Source organism: Microchirus variegatus, assembly GCF_963457635.1.
Source record: "Microchirus variegatus genome assembly, chromosome: 16".
Classification (NCBI taxonomy): Eukaryota; Metazoa; Chordata; class Actinopteri; order Pleuronectiformes; family Soleidae; genus Microchirus; species Microchirus variegatus.
In genome coordinates, this window is record NC_139817.1 from 2,125,537 (window position 1) to 2,142,898 (window position 17,362).

The window sequence follows — 17,362 nt, forward strand, 5'->3', positions numbered from 1 at the left end:
TGACGGAAAAGATTACGGATAGAATGTTTTCAAATATGCTAGCTTGTGGAACTTCACTGTAAATCACTATGACTGTATGCTAGGCTAGTAAGCTCGTCAGTACTGGTTATGCTCATTCACACAATCCCGACAATGGGAAATCACGATAGTCAACTTATCGTTAAGTGGTTATATATCGCGATACGCGGTCATATCGTACACAAATTTCACTACAAAAAAACAACATTTAAAGCCACGTATTTTTAAGCAAAGTCACCGTGAAGCCGAGCAAGACAACATTCGTGCCGATAAAGTTTCTTGGCGAGCCGAGCCAAGCCAAGCCGAGCCAGGCTCGACCGTGACCCGGCAGCTCCGGTTGACAAAAAAAGCCCCGGTGTTTACCTGTGGGTCCGGCTTCATCCGTGCAACTAGTTAGCGGCGGGCGTCGGAGCCGAGCGAGGCCGAGAAAGTGTCTCAACTTATGGGAGAGTGGATGGAGGAACAAAGCGGGGGCTCAACACCGACACTCCGGCTCCTCATAAATATTCAGGTCGCGTCCTGATCGCCACACACCACCACCACCACCACCACCACCTCCTCCACCGCATCACTGCCTCCGAAATTCACCACACAAACACCCACAGCCACAGCACAAAGTACCCCCAAAAAGTGTCCTCAGCCCCGCCTGGAAGTGTCCGCGGCGTCGCTGCGAGACAAGTCCCCGGCTCGGGGCAGCGGTAGCGGCGGCAGCGGCGGCTCTCCTGCCGGAATGTCCCCCCGCTTCGTGCCCGCTGCTGCCGCCGCCGCTGCTCTCACTTCGCCTCGCAAACACCAACACACGATGTTTCTTTTTACCTGATGACACTGGAGCTCCACTTTCAGCGCCTCCTGCGGGCCTTGTACTTCCATGTTCCGCTCACAAAAGCACTTTTGCGCCACTTTCGACGCCGCCGACACCAAGTTTAAGTGAATTAAAGATTTTTTTAAAGCGACAATAACAATTGAAAGAAGAACTACTCTCGGGCTGCACAGCAAGTTCTCGCTTCTTTTACAGCCCAGGACTCATCACACACTTTCCGCCCGTCTCCAAAAGTGATTCAAACCCGGCGAAAAGAGCTCCGGACCCGGCCGGGGGCTTCTGCGGATCACGGCGGGACGTCGAGGGGTGCTCCGGGCCCGCGGGGAGGCTTTAACGTCGGTAATTTTAAGTTGAAACGCGGGGACTATATTTTGTCCGAGTCCGCGGCTTGATTTCACTTTGCCTGGGGAAAAGTTGTGCTGAGGCTGTCAATGGTGATTCTGAAGTGCCCGGATGTTGAGAGGGAGTTGGGAGGGGAGGGGCCCCCTCCCTCATCTACTGCGCATGCGCAGTCAGCAGCACTGGCCCACAACAGTTATTAGGCCCAAACTTCCATAAAACTACATTATATTTTAACGTTTACGTCGAATTAAACGACAACATAGTGTCTTTTTTGTGACGTATTTATGTGTAAATAAATGACTTTTGTGTTTGTTGTTATGTTTTGCATTTAACCTTCAACTGTCTTCATATTATGACATCTATATGTATGTGTTTTTATACATATTTCCTTCAATTTACTCGATAAACGGGTAAATATGACAAATACAGAGTAATATCTGTAAATGTAACGCATATTTATTCTGTATTTATTCATCATAGAGGGATTTAATGGCTTTTATTTTGACAAAAATAGACAATAAACTGTTCTCATTTCACATACAAGTGCAATAATCCTGCTTTACACTGTAAATATTAATCCCATACTGTATATAATGTGGTTACTTAATGCATATACTGTATAGTTTATTCTATTTTTATAATCTTTATAGGTGATATCTTCTCTATTATACATTTACTGTTTATTAATGTTAGCTAAAGTGTATTCACTGCTGTGATTATGTAGATTTGGAGTAATACTTGAGTATTTAATAGTGTAAAACACTTTTTTAGTAACACATTTAGTACACGTATAAAGTAAAAATCTAAGTTTAAACACGTTAGTCTGATTAATGTCGCTCCAAAAACTGGAGTAAAGAGTGAAAAGTCTGATTTTCACGTTAGTCTGACTAAAAGTGAGCTTAGTCAGACTAAGACAATAATTTGTTTTTCTTAAAGTCATGTAAACACGTTAGTCTCTAAAACCGTGCTAGCCTTAGTCGGACTAATGGCATTCCAAAAACTGGAGTAAAGAGTGAAAAGTCTGATTTTAGTCAGACTAGGACAATAATTTGGTTTCCTTATAGTAATGTAAACACATTAGTTAGTCTGACTAAAACTGAGCTAGCCTTAGTCGGACTAATGGTGCTCCAAAAACTGGAGTAGAGTGAAAAGTCTGATTTTTAATCAGACTAGGACAATCATTCAGTTTTCTTAAAGTCGTGTAAACACGTTAGTCTGACTTAAACCGTGCTAGCCTTAATCGGACTTTTCTGTGTTATGTTCATTATATTATTTATCGGTATAGATTCACGAATATGTACACAATTACGCTAACTTAGGTGTGTTTTGTTTGCTAAAACGTAAAAATATGTTGCATCTGAACATTTAGTGCATGTATAAAGTGTAAAAATGTAAGTTTAAATGAGTCAGATTGTACGGTGATGGTGTTTTAAATAAAGTGTAAAGTCATGTGTGCTGTGTGGATAAAGACGAGAAGAAGAAGAAGAAAAAAAACATGAAGGATGAAACATGGCAGCCGGTGACAGCACAAGCAGCCACAAAACACAACAAACAAAGTCAAAGAAACACGCAAAACTGCGCTAAATTGACACAGAAACGCGTTAAATAGACGTTCGATCGTGTGGAAACGTTAAAGTGGAACACAGGAGCCGAACGAGTCACTTTATTCGCTTCTTTTTCCTCCATGTCGGCCACACTCTGACCCCCCTCTCTCTCCCTCCGCCGCCTCCTTCTTCTCCTTCCTTCTCCTCGTCCCGCCCCCTTTTACCCGCGCCGCCATTGGTCAACTCCCGCAGGAAGCGACAGCCAATCCCGAGTCGCGATGGCGGAGTGACGCGTGGCGGAGCCAATCAACGCCGCACAGGCAGAGGAGTGACGGGGGGGGAAAGGGTGGGCGGGGCTTGACACGGCGAGTATGTGATGTGAGAGTTGATGAAGAAGAGCAGAAATGGCAGCAGAGTGTGAAAACTTCAGCTCTGTTTAAGCACAAACTCCCCACGAGTGGACACAAAATGGCGGTTTGCGCGCGCGTGTGTGTGTGGTGTACGCGCGCCTGGTCCCAGTTCCCCCCCCCCTTATATTGCAAAGTATACACAGTGTTTTCAAACGGGTGGCAGAGAAACTAGCACCATGGACAGAGACATAGCGGACATTACGGTTCTTTTGACGCTTTTGTCCAAAGCTTCATTTTAATCGTGTTAGCTAGTCCCGTTAGCGCGGAGCTAGCTTGCTGTACTTTATGTTTATTAGCGTAACTTTAGGAAATAGAGCGTCAGAGCCGCGTTACACACTTACACAACACGTTATGTAGAAGTGTAAAGTTGTAGTTTTCGAAAGGGGGAGAGAAAGTAGTCCCTCCGCTGAAACCCTCCCCCACCCTGAGCTCTGATGCTGCTGAAGCTGATGCTGATGCTACATCAGCTGCTACTGTTCATTTCACGGCTCAGCAGTGAGACTGCTAACACACACACACAATAACACAGCAACACAACATATAAACACACACAAAGGAGTGTATGTGTGTGTCGTACACGGGTGAGGAGTCCATATTAGTTTGTGAAAACATGAAACCGCTCACTCACATTATCTGCTCACACAGCCATGACTGGATTAAAGCTGTAAAAGGGACTGTTTGGTTTGTGTTTATATATATAATATTACGGATATTACCACATATATATATGAAGAGAGAAAAGTCCTATTTTAGTCAGACTAAGACAATCATTCTGTTTTCTTTAAGTCATGTAAACACGTTAGTCTGACTAAAACTGAGTTAGCCTTAGTCGGACTAATGGCGTTCCAAAAACTGGAGTAAAGAGTGAAAAGTCAGATTTTCACGTTAGTCTGACTAAAAGTGAGCTAGCCTTAGTCGGACTAATGGCGTCCCAAGAACTGGAGCAAAGAGTGAAAAGTCCGATTTTAGTCCGACTAAGCCAATCATTCAGTTTTCTTAAAGTCATGTAAATATCTTAGTCTGACTAAAACTGAGCTAGCTTTAGTCGGACTAATGGCACTCCAAAAACTGGAGCAAAGAGTGAAAAGTCTGATTTTTATTCAGACTAAGACAATCATTCAGTTTTCTTAAAGTCATGTAAACATGTGTTAGTCTGACTATAACTGAGCTAGCCTTAGTCGGACTAATGGCGTTCCAAAAACTGGAGTAAAGAGTAGAAAGTCTGATTTTAGTCAGACTAAGACGATCATTCGGTTTTCTTAAAGTCATGTAAACATGTGTTAGTCTGACTAAAACTGAGCTAGCCTTAGTCGGACTAATGGCCACGCTCACTCTCCCACACCAAAGTCCATAGAGAAAATCAGTGATTTTAGCTCACAGGGACACAGGAGCTGCTGGTCTACTGCTGCCTCTTGTGGTCACTTTGTGTCACTGCGGTTAATTTGAATGAAGGTTTTCAAAAGCCGAATTTACAAAATAAGTCATTTGAACTCAGTGATGGAGGCAGCAGTGGATCAACAACTCCTGTGAACTCCTGTGTCGCTGTGAAGTTAAAATCACTGATTTTCTCTATGGACTTTGGTGTGGGAGAGTGAAATCACATCTCAGACTGTCCCTTTAAAGGGCCTTACCTTGTTGTAATAGGATCCAAAAGAGCAAATTTAGTTTACTAACACTAATAATAACTATTATTTATAGAGCTATATTTATATATAATGAAAGCCAGACAAGAAACAAAACAAACGTAACAGCGAGGAATACAAACGAGTGTCATAATAATGGTAATAAAAAGGTGTAGAATAAATAAATAAAACAATTAAAAACAAAGGTTTAGAGGTGTAGAATAATAGCAACTGTCAATATAAATAGTCAGATAAAAAAACAGTGTATAAAAAATTTATTGTACTTTATTGAATAAAATATAACGTATCACGTCGGACTGTGTGAAAGAAACAGAGAGTCATTTAGAGGCTCTGTATTATTCAAACGTTATTATCATATGTGCATTGTGAACATTACACAGCCTCAGGTGTCAAATAAAACCACAGCAAAATTAATTCACCACCAGGAACTGAGAGGAGCATTTTTATTCATGCTAATAAATCTGGAATCACCTGCGGGGGCCGTGATAAATAACTCATTCATTCTGGGAACCGGTTTGTGCGCTTTATAAACGGGCGCCGTCAGTCGGTTCTCAAAGACGGGGTCGGGGACCACAGATGGGTCACGGGGGATGTTTTTATGGTCCCCGAACAAAAATAATCATCATCTTTGCACAAGTACTAATAAGCGGATGTGAATTTGACGTCTGCATTTAACGCACACCTTGGGTGCCTTGCTCATGGGCGCCAAAAAGACAGGATTTGAACCCGTGACCTTCCATGTACAAGCCATATTCCTGTACAACATCACTTTACCTCGTGTTTGTTGCATTCAGTCGGTCATTTCTGAGACCTCAGCCTTGTCCAGGTCCAGGTCCAGGTCCAGGTCCAGGTCCAGATCCAGATCCAGATCCATGCCCAGGCCCAAGTCCAGGTCCAGGTCCAGGTCCAGGTCCAGGTCCAGGTCCAGTCCTGATCCAGGTCCAGGTCCAGTCCAGATCCAGTCCAGATCCAGATCCAGATCCAGATCCAGATCCAGATCCAGATCCAGATCCGGGTCCAAGTCAAGGTCCAGATCCAGATCCAGATCCAGATCCAAGTAAAGGTCCAGATCCAGGTCCAGATCCAGGCCCAGGCCCAGGCCCAGGCCCAGGCCCAGGCCCAGATCCAGGACCAGTCCAGGTCCAGGTCCAGGTCCAGGTCCAGGTCCAGGTCCAGGTCCAGGTCCAGGTCCAGGATAAGGTCCAGATCCAGATCCAGATCCAGATCCAGGCCCAGTAAGTTTGGCTCAGTTGCCGCTGCCAGGATGGACAGATGGCCGAGGTTGTCCTGGTGGATTAAAAAAGGTCCAGGTCCAGATCCAGTCCTGATCTAGGTCCAGGTCCAGGTCCAGGTCCAGACCCAGACCCAGGCCCAGGTCCAGGTCCAGGTCCAGGTCCAGGTCCAGTCCAGTAAGTTTGGCTCAGTTGCCGCTGCCAGGATGGACAGATGGCCGAGGTTGTCCTGGTGGATTAAAAAAGGTCCAGGTCCAGATCCAGTCCTGATCTAGGTCCAGGTCCAGGTCCAGGTCCAGGTCCAGACCCAGGCCCAGGTCCAGGTCCAGGTCCAGGTCCAGGTCCAGGTCCAGGTCCAGGTCCAGGTCCAGTCCAGTAAGTTTGGCTCAGTTGCCGCTGCCAGGATGGACAGATGGCCGAGGTTGTCCTGGTGGATTAAAAAAGGTCCAGGTCCAGGTCCAGGTCCAGGTCCAGGTCCAGGTCCAGGTCCAGGTCCAGGTCCGGGCCCAGTCCTGATCCAGGCCCAGGCCCAGCCCAGTAAGTTTGGCTCAGTTGTCGCTGCCAGGACGGACAGATGGCAGATTCAGTCCTGGAGGATTAAAAAAACAACGTCCAGCTGATTTCAAATCTGTCTCTGTGTTTTCTGTCTAAAAAAACTTTTACTACTTTTATATTCAGAGAATAAAGAAGAATGATTCTAAAAAGTCGTTGTTTGTGTCATAAATGAGCAGAATCTGAAGCGTGATGCGTCATTGTTGTTGTTGTTGTTGTTGTTGTTGTTGTTGTTGTTGTTGTGGTTGTTGTCTTGTCATCTCTCATGTATTGAAGACGACGATGAGCTGGAGGGCATCAGATAAGAAGCTTCTTCATTATTTCTTCTTCTTCTGCCGTTTAATTAATGACCGACAATAGTTACACACACACACACACACACACACACACACACACCCCCCCCACACACACACACACACACACTCCGTCTGCTCTGTGCAGCGCTGCTTCATTTCCAGGTGCATGATGGGTAAAGATACTGACGTGTGGGACGACGACAACGACAGTCAGATAAACGACGTAAGAAGGCCCCGAAACAACAACAACAACAAAAAGATGCAAACAACCACAACAAGGCCACAAACAGACCATAACAACACACAGAAACTCATGTTTTAAACTCGTCACGTGACCTTTTTGAAATGGATGCTGTTTGTGTGTCACACACACACACACACACACACACACACACACACACACACACACACACACACACACACACACACACACACACACACACAGTTGTGTGTCCTTTTCATTTGTCTGTGTGTTAATCACCGTCCACACTCACAGTCATTTAATTCAACCTCATTACAGCCTCATTTACTGAGCTCTGTCTGCAGCCATTACAGCAGAGAAGCTAACGACGCCATCATCATCATCATCATCATCTTCATCATCATCATCATCGTCAAAAATGAAATCATCTCATGATCATGATGTCATCACTCAGATTAACTCCTGTACGTTCGAATTCAAAGACGTCGAAAAACCCGCACAATTTTAACAGTGCTTTATTGAATTATGACTTATTCATCGTTTGCCACTTCCTGTTTGGCAAAAAAACTGAAACTGACGTTAGCATGATAACGCGTGAATGGCATTAACGCACGATAACACATGACGCATTTCCTTGACGACTGATGGGAAAAACGCGCGTGTGACGTCACGTTTCCAGTCACGTTTACCAGCTAGCTCGTTAGCTCCTTTAGCGCCCATTAGCGCCCGTTAGCGAGCCTACAGTCGAACGGGAGCGGTTTAGCGTTATCATGGAAACGCCGTGATACGTTAACATGCATAAACGTTGACGCCGTTTACGCCGTCATTGACCTTACGTTTATTTTAGGTGCTGTAGGGGGCGCTGTGAACGCGACGCAGCCCAGGCTACAGTCTTTAACAGTTTTTAACAGTTTTAACAGTGTTTAAACATTTTTAACAGTTTTTCCGGTCAGTCTTCATGAACGTTGACGCTGTTTATGCAGTTAACCACCGTTAGCCGACATTAACGTTATGTTTATTTTAAGTGCTGTAGGGGGCGCTGTGAATGCGATGCAGCCCAGGCTACAGTCTTTAACAGTTTTTAACAGTTTTAACCGTTTTTAACAGTTTTTAACAGTTTTTAACAGTTTTAAACAGTTTTTCCGGTCAGTCTTCATGAACGTTGACGCTGTATATGCAGTTAACCACCGATAACCGCCATTAGCGTGGTAACGTTATGTTTATTATAAGTGCCGTAGGGGGCGCTGTGAACGCGATGCAGGCCAGGCCACAGTTTTTCCTTTGTTTCCTCTGCTTTCGTCGGACGGCTGAAACACAAACGTGTCAGATATATCGTACGAACGTTAAATCCTCTTCCACGTCTCGCTGTTGCCGCCGCTCACGTCTCATCCCTTCGCTCGCCTCTTCCTCGCTGCGTCGCACGGGGGGTTTTTCTCTCTCTTCCGCTGCCAACTATTTCCATTTTCTCCTTGCCAGCTGGTCAAGGGTCTCCTGCTGCCACCAGGGCCCACAGCTCACTTCCTACTTTCCCCAGCACCTGTTCCTGTTTGGCAGAGCCGAGCGGGATCCTGAGAGCTTGGAGACGAGCCCATCTGCCGCCGCCGGCTCTGCGCCGCTTTACCCCCCCGAGCCTCGGCGAGCATCCATTAGCTTTTTCTTTCCCGTGGAACGCTCGCTCTGAAGGAACCGGCCGCTGAATCCCAAAGACGCCATTTAGCCGCAGCGAGCGGCGGGTTAAACCACAGCCCGGGCTCGTTGACCACCTGCGGACGACTGATAGCTGTCGCTTTTCATGTCACACTCAAAGTTATCGTGACCTTCGTGTCCAAACACAGCGGCGAAAAACATGTGAGCGAATCCGGGCTTTTTAGGATGAAATAAAAGACATAGTTCAGGGTTGTTTTTTTTGAGGCGACTCCACTCGCTTTTTAAAATCAATGTCCCCTCATTATGAGAATACGGTCACGGTAAAAGTACAAATATGTCACCGGAAAATGACTTTGGTAGAAGTTGAAGTCACTTTTTTATGTTACTTTAAGTAAAAAGTCTTAAAGTGTATGACATTTATTTATGGATGCTGTATTTGTCCGCTCCAGTACGACTGTAGTTACGCTAAAGGAGCTAAAGGCTAACAGAGCTAACTGGTAAACGGAGCCTGGGCACATAAACATGGCGTCATACACGTCTTTTTCCGGTCAGTCGTCATGGAAACGCGCCATTCGCTAACGTGTGTTGACGTTGACGCTGATAACGTGAGTGGGAACACAAAAATGTGAAAGCGCACTTTTAGCTAGTATTCGTGCAAAATTCGATAAAATCGCACTAGGCGTTGACGCCGTTAAGGCCGTTAACCACCATTAACACGCTAACATTGCGTTTATTTTAAGTGCTCTAGGGGGTGCTGTGAACGCGATACAGGCAAAGCCACAGTTTTTTAAAAATCCGGCTCCAGTTCGACTGTAGGCGCGCTAAAGGAGCTAAAGGCTAACGGAGCTAACTGGTAAACGGAGCCTTGGCACATGAACATGACGTCACGCGCGTCTTTTTCCGATCAGTCGTCATGGAAACGCGTCGTGCGCTAACGTTGACGCCGTTAACGTGAGTGGGAACACAAAAATGTAAAAGCGCACTTTAAGCTACAATTCGTGCAAAATTCAATAAAATAGCACTTTTCATTTGGCGAACCGTGTTCGATGCTAGGTGCCTCCAAAAACAAACCTGTTTTATTATTATGTTAATTTTGTCATAAAACGTCTTAAAGTTCATAGTTTTTTTTGAACTCTTAATTCAATTAAACACTGTTTAATTGAAGGTTGTGGGTTCTTGTGGGTGTATGTGTCCTTGAGCAAAGCCACTGAACTCCCATGTCGGCTAGCAAAGCGCTATATAGATACAGACCGTAATACCAACTCTTCGTCTCATTTATTCGGTATTAACAAAGTACGTGTACGTGACATTACAACACTGACTCACTTATTTCAACTTTAAGCGGCCTGTTTCCACGAATAAAGTGAAGTTTGTGTTTAGCTTAGCAATCGCGCACCAAACTCCATAGAGAAAATGAAAGTTTTTTTAAGCTCGCTAACGCACAGGAGCTGCTGGGCCACTGCTGCCTCATTTGCTCACTTTAAGTCACTCATTTGAACCACAACATTCACATTATATCACATTATCGTCGCCGAAAGTCACAAAATAAGTAGTATAACTATCACTGTGATGTAAAAATTTGTGATTTTCTCTATGAAATTTGGTGTGGGAGAGTGTTAGCATGAGTGTTAGCGTCGAAATACATAGATTTTACGAGGTTAGCCTTTTGCTAAGTCGGTAAATTGTGGATTATGTTTTGTTTTTATCTACTTTTGTGTTTTGGACTACAACTCCCATGATGCAAAGCTCCCCCCAGTCTGCTGCTGTGCATGCGCAAAAAGGCGGGAGGCGCGAACCCATGCGGATGTGTCGCTACGTGAAATGGCGGCGTGAGCGAGGCTCGTTCAAAACACACACACCCGCACACACTCACGGGGACAGAGCGCGTTGCATTCTGTGCTTTTATTCATGAATGTTTTATTTCTCGTTTCGCCTCTGATTGCGTCCTTCAAGTCTCGTGTGTTCGTCTGAAGCGACGCGTTTTCGCCCGGAGCCTGCTTTTACACCACCCTCCCTCCCCAAAACAGGTACGTAAGGCCGGGACCGGCTCTGCTAGCAGCTAATGTTGTTAGCAGCGGCCCGGTTAGCCTCTGGTTAGCCCCGAGCGGCTGCCGCTAGCTCACCGGTAAACGTCCCAAACACGGACACTAACGACGTAACAGTCGCTCTAAACGCCGAACAAGTACATTTAAACTATTTTAGCTCATAAATGTAAAGTGCTATTTAAACCCTGCTCTTTTAAAACCCGCGGTTAGATGTCAAGCCCGAAGAGGAAATAGCTAACGGAGTCAAGCTAATTTAAGGTCCGCACCGCAGGTTTGATGTTTCGAACACTTCGGCTTAGTTTGAATTCTAAATTTAGGGCTTAAACATCATACTAAGACATTAATGACATGTATATATCTTATACTTATTATATATAGATAACACTACTCTCTGGCCTGAGGCTATATATCAACAAACATGCTTAAAAAATTAGCAATTACTATGATTTTAAAGAAATAAACTAGCATCAGGAAGCACGGAAAAGGCTGTGGATTGGGAGGAGCTATTTATATAAAGTCGGGTCTCACCTGAACACAGGTGTCCTCAATCATTCTGCTGTGATTAGTAGATAGAACTGAAAGACATAGAACACAAGGAAATATAATAATAACTCTCTAATTAGGAGCAGGACGCTGGGGTCATGACCTCTTGACCTCCTGAGAATCAACATCTTTGCTGTTAATTTACACCTGTACGATTTATTTGCCAGATCTTACGAGTTCAAGGGAGCCGTCAAAGATTCCACAGGTCAAATTTCACGTGCCGAAGATTCCAGAGATAAAGTTTCCAGATTCCAGGAACCGCAGTGTGGGAAAATAAAACATAAGAGGGAATAAAGTAGGGAATAAAGTAGTAAATGTGAAGGGAAGGAAAGCTGCGTATTGTTGTTTTTGACTGATATAATTTATAAATTGGTACAAAACGGAGAGTTTTAGCAGCTGTTTTTTGCAATTTTTATGGATGTCGGTTGCCAGTTCGAGTCCTGGTTCTGCTCTGGAAGTATAAAACCCTCTCTCTCTCGTTTGCGTTCGTAGAGCAGGTGCGATGGCGAAGAGGATCGCGGACAAAGAGTTGACGGACAGGAACTGGGATCAGGAGGACGAGGGCGAGGAGGTGAGACTTCAAAACAAACATTTGAAAGAATATTACGCCTTCGTATGATCTGATGCACTTTCTAGGCTGTATGTATCCACATTTCAAAATAAAACACCAACAACAACATTTTTTTGCGTCGTCCTCCTTCAGGCGGGGACGTTTTCTATCGCGAGCGACGATGTGATGAAGAATCGCTCGATCAAGAAAGCCAAGCGCAGGAACACCGGCCCTGAGGTAAAGAAAACAAAAACGACACTCTGTATTTATTTTTATTTGTTTTTAACCTCTAAGTGAAGATGAATTATTGTGAATGTTTTCTGTTCCAGGGTGAAGCTCCAGGCGCTTTCAAAGGTTTTAAAGGGTTCTCTCTGATGTCGTCGTCATCGACGACGACGGCGGCAGCGAGCGGCAACTCGGCGCCGACCATGTTTTCTGGTTTCGGTAACGGCGGCGGCGGCTTCAAAGGCATCGGAAGTTTGACCAACGGGAACAGCAGCACGCCCTCGTTCGGCGGCTTCTCGTCTCCCGCGGCGTCCACCGCTGCTCCAGGTGAGAATGTCGAGTCTACGATATCGCTCACTCTCTCGCACCAAACCCCCATAGAGAAAATCATCGATTTAAGCTCGCGTGGACACGGGTAGCTGCTGGTCTGCTGCTGCCTCGTGTGGTCACTTTGTGTCACTGAGGCTCGTCTGAATGAAGGATTTTAAAAGTCGAATTAACAAAATAACTCGTGTGCACTTGGTGACGGAGGCAGAAGTGGATCGACAACTCCTGTGAACTCCTGTGTGCTGTTTATGCTGCGTTGCTAGCATAAACGTTAAAGAGCAAAAGCTAACCTGGCTGTAGCTAATAAAAAACGGCTTGTTTAGCTCGTTTGACCTGTGGAAAAGGTCGCGGTGGTATTATAATCTCGACAACGTGTTTCACGGCTAAACGCGCTGTTCGCGTTTAATGGAGCAGAACCAGCGGCGTCTGTTAGCGTTGCTAGCATAAACGCTAAAGAGCAAACGCTAACCTGGCTGTAGCTAATAAAATACAGCTTGTTTAGCTCGTTTGACCTGTGGAAAAGGTCGCGGTCGTATTAGAATCTCGACAACGCGTTTCACGGCTAAACGCGATGTTCGTGTTTAATGGAGTGGAATCAGCGGCGTCTGTTAGCGTTGCTAGCATAAACGTTAAAGCGCAAGCGCTAACCTGGCTGTAGCTAATAAAATACAGCTTGTTTAGCTTGTTTGACCTGTGGAAAAGGTCGCGGTCGTATTATAATCTCGACAACATGTTCACGACTAAACACGCTGTTCGTGTTTAATGGAGGGGAATCGTCGCCGCCTGTTAGCGTTAGCTGCTCTTTCGCATCACGCCGGCAGAGGGGGAGGGGCTTCTTCTTCTTCTTCTTCTCTGCCTCGTCCACGTCTAACATCTCCACCTCTGCTCCTCTCAGGTCTCACGTTCAACGGCCCCGCCTCCGCCAAACCCGCCGCCGCCGACGTCACAGCCAAGCAGACCAATGGCTCCGCCCCCGGCTCCGCCCAGACCAGCAGCAGCAGCAGCAGTAGCAGCGGCGGCGGCGGCAACAAAGAGTACAGTCGACAGCTCACGGCGCTCAACTACTCGGTGCGGGACTGGATCAGCAAACACGTCAACGACAACCCGCTGTGCGACCTCAACCCCATCTTCAGGGACTACGAGCGCCACCTGGCGAGCATCGAGCGTCAGTACGGCGCCGCCGCCGCCCCCGCCGCAGCAGACGGAGGCTCTGAGGAGAAGAAGAAGGACGCAGCTTCAGCGTCTCCTCCTCCTCCTCCTGCTTCATCATCATCCTCCTCCTCATCATCTCCTGCTCCTGCCGGCAGTTTATTCTCCTTCAGTAAGAAAACGACAGACACCTCAAGCTCCGCCCCCTCCGCCGCCGCCGCTCCAATCCCCGCCGGCATCACATTTAACTTCGGGCAGAAGGTGGACAGCTCCGTCCTCGGCTCTCTGGCCTCCAAACCCAGCTTCTCCTTCTCCTCCTCGCCCTCGTCCTCCTCCTCCTCCGGTCAGAGTTCTCTGTTCGGGGGAGTGTCGGCCTTCAGCGTGGCGAAGTCTGACAGCGCGCCACCTGCTGGTGAGCAACGGGAACACACTCACGTGATGGTTTTTACTGGTGAAAGTCAAATATTCTGCTTTTTCTTTACGAAACCGGCAAGAAAAACATGTGTAATTTGAGATTTTAACGTTAATTTAACTCGTTTAACTGAATTTGTTGATGTTTTGTAGGAAAGAACGTCCTCCTGATAATTATTTTTCCCATTTTAAATTAGACTAAGAGGCTGAAATGTTTCCCTTTCAAGACGTTAATGGAGATTTATAACATATTTTATGACTTTTTAACGACACGTTTTTAAGATTTTCTTTAGCGCAGCAAAGTACGAGCTAATAAAAACAAGATTAATTGAAATCAACGGTAAAAAATAGAACTTTTACGCATATTTTCTTCGTCTGGCTTCAAATACTTTTCCAAATACCAGCGATTTTCATTGAAAATGAATCCAAATAATGATCGTAAATGTCTGCGATCAGTGGATATTTTTCGTTAGCGGTGATTATGTTTATTTTTAATCGTTACGTGTACGAAATAATACAAATTCTGTACGACATTTATCTCGGCTGCTACTGTTCGTTTTAATTGTGACGTCCTCTTACGTCCCGATACTTTAAAAAGTTTGCAAGTCATAAAAAAAGTCTTTACGAAGTTTTTTTTTTTTTCCTCTTTCGTCTTTTGCAGGCGAGAACGGAGACGAAGAGTCGGACGAGCCGCCCAAACCCGAGATCAAAGAGGTCAAGGAGGACGACGCGTTCTACTCAAAGAAGTACGTTAGCGCTTCACAAAGTTTTTTGGTTTTTTTCTTAACCCCGACTAAACAAACACGGCAGCATCTGATGAACGCGAATAAGTCGTAAACTGTCGACTGTGAACGCGTGAATAGAAACGTGAATATAACGCGTTCGGTTGCTCTTACGCTAACGTTTAGCGCTATTTGTTTTTTCCGTGTGATTTTTGCTAACGTTGACCTCTCTGTGTTGCGTTCAGGTGCAAGCTGTTCTATAAGAAAGACTCAGAGTTCAAAGACAAAGGCGTGGGAACGCTGCACCTGAAGAAGATGGACGAGGGGAAGACGCAGATGGTGATCCGAGCCGACACCAACCTGGGTAAGAAAGAAATAAAAAAACTGAATAATCATTTAATAGTCTTTAAAATGTTGTAAAATAAGCACCTCGGTCTACAGGTGGCGCTGTTTTTCATGTTAAACCCTTAACAAATCAAAGTGATGCAATCACTTGCCAACTTCACCTCAATCACAACGAAACAGGAAGCAGCCTAGAGAGATACGAGGTCTTAGCGCTCCACCTGCTGGTGAATCACGTGAACTGCAGGCAGATCAATCTCATGAGTAAAAGAAACAGTATATGTTTTTTTTTTTTTTTCCTTTGACTCGCTGCGTTTCCATGGAAACCGGTTCAGGTCGAGAGAAGGTGATGAATGAATATTTAAAAGAGTTAATCCGTGTCTTTATTAATAAGTAAATATAAAATATACTCGTATGAGAGTTTGCATTCATTCATGTTCTGACCTTTTATTCTTTACCTCACATAATTCTCCGTTTATCGTCAAAATTGTCGCAATTTTGGGGCCAAAATCAAAGAGCGCCACCTATGGAGCACTCCCAAGAATTCTACCTTAATGTTTTTAACTATGATTGTCTTATTTTTCACAATTGTTCAGTTGTTTGGGAAACACTGATCTATGTATTTTGACATTTTTGTCCACATTATTATTATTATTATTATTTTTAAAGCGGCTCAAAGAAACCAACAAATATTCACGTTAAGAAGCTGGAAAATCAGAAAACTTGTTTTTAATCTTTGTAAACTGATGAATCGATGATCAAAATAGTTGACGGTTCGCTGACTTATTGATTGTTGCATCGAAACGGGTCACGTGATCAATCTAGTGTCGGACAACTGAAGTACTTTGTAGTCGCTCTTAAAGTTACTTTGCGTGACGTGCGACAAAATATATGCTAATATATCGCGACTAGCGCTTGTGACCGTGGCGTCATTTGTTTTTAACGATGCGCAAACTGACAATAATGAATATGTACGTGACGTAAAAGCCAAAAGAAAGATGTTAGGGATCGTAATAAATTAGTTCAGACTTATTTTTTGTAAAAACTGAAAAAAAAAAAACTGACCGTCCTATTAGCATTTTTTTTTTTTACTCAAATTCTGTTCATATTAATGACATTTGTTAAAAAGTCGTATGTATTTTGTGTGATTTTTTTTTTTTTGTAGTTTTTTATTAGTTTTTCAATAATAATAATAAGATAGATTAAGTCTGTGTACATGCAGTTCTTTGTTTTACTTTATTTACTTTATTCCTTCAGTTTAAAGACGATAAATTAAAGTTGTTTCCTGTTTAATTTTGTGTCCATTAATAAAACCTGGAAGCAACAAATCGCATTTTTAAACTATATCGTCAAAATGACAAGAAATATCGTGGTAGTATTTTTTGCTAGTATCGCCCCAACGCTAAACGGAGCTAGCAACAAAATGGTCCCCGCCCACTGTTGTGTGTGTGTGTGTGTGTGTGTGTGTGTGTGTGTGTGTGTGTAACCACCTGGTTTCTCTCTCCGACAGGAAACATCCTGCTGAACATCGTGCTGCAGTCGTCGATGCCGTGTTCGCGCATGGGCAAGAACAACGTGATGGTCGTGTGCGTCCCCAACCCGGCCATCGACGACAAGAACCCCGGCGGCCCCGTGCCCTTCCTCATCAAAGTGAAGACGAGCGACGACGCCGACGAGCTGCACAAGACGCTGGAGGAGAAGAAAGTGTGAGCTTTGGCCTCCTCTTCCTCCTGGAACTCCTCACACACACACACACACACACACACACAGTGTATTAAAGCGGTTCATCGCCATCATCATCATCACCATCGTCGTCATACTGTGAAATATCTGTTTTAATCGTAAACGGCGCCGTCATCGCCACATTCCTCAGAATCAGAGAACGCATCGCAAACGGCTTTTACGCATTTTTTTTTTTAAATTTCGGTCGCAGAGACCGAACGTAGAATTACGTTAATTTCGATAATTCTAAAAAGTTAGCACTGAGGTTTTTCGGGGAAAACGCTCCGAACTAAAGTCGATTTGGTTTTACAAATTAAAAAACAAACACGTAAACAGTGTGCGAGAACTGAGCGTCTGCTGCTTATTTGTTTTTTTTTCTTTTTCGGGAAACTATTTATTCGTCGTCGGGATTCGTAAATAGTGGAACAGAAGACGTCGAGTTTGGTCTGGACGTTTTTTTTCTCTGTGGAATTTTACTTTACTATTTTTTTTTGTCAAGTGTCCTTCAGGGCGAGAGGCTGTCGTCGTCTGAGCGTTTGTACGTGACGAATAAAAACAAACAAACAAACAAACATGGCTGCTTTCTGATACCGTTTGTTTTTGTCTCCATGTTTATCGCA

The 17,362-nt window shown here is 44.7% G+C and overlaps 2 protein-coding genes across 2 annotated transcripts in view; both read left to right on the forward strand.

Annotated features, from left to right (window-relative positions):
- LOC310938347 (rho GTPase-activating protein 8-like) overlaps positions 1-720 on the forward strand; it is a gene marked incomplete at its 3' end in the record, with an annotated part of 41,604 nt that extends 40,884 nt beyond the window's left edge. Inside the window, exon 10 of the mRNA XM_083902840.1 lies at positions 530-720. Within this exon, the coding sequence (XP_083758966.1) occupies positions 530-720 (191 nt within the window). The remainder of the gene's footprint in view (positions 1-529) is intronic.
- Positions 721-10,554: 9,834 nt separating this feature from the next.
- Positions 10,555-17,067, forward strand: nup50 (nucleoporin 50). Its single transcript, XM_083902601.1, has 8 exons — positions 10,555-10,733; positions 11,787-11,865; positions 11,998-12,081; positions 12,174-12,396; positions 13,292-13,957; positions 14,618-14,702; positions 14,924-15,042; positions 16,531-17,067. The coding sequence occupies exons 2-8, from the start codon at positions 11,797-11,799 to the stop codon at positions 16,728-16,730; spliced, it is 1,446 nt and encodes a 481-aa protein (XP_083758727.1). The 5' UTR covers positions 10,555-10,733; positions 11,787-11,796; the 3' UTR covers positions 16,731-17,067.
- Positions 17,068-17,362: the final 295 nt, after the last annotated feature.

Coding starts and splice junctions, on each gene's coding strand:
- nup50 (XM_083902601.1), top strand. CDS start 11,797: ATGGCGAAGAGGATCGCGGACAAAGAGTTGACGGACAGGAACTGGGAT. Junction 11,866..11,997: donor AGGAGGACGAGGGCGAGGAG/GTGAGACTTCAA, acceptor GTCCTCCTTCAG/GCGGGGACGTTTTCTATCGC. Junction 12,082..12,173: donor GCAGGAACACCGGCCCTGAG/GTAAAGAAAACA, acceptor TTTCTGTTCCAG/GGTGAAGCTCCAGGCGCTTT.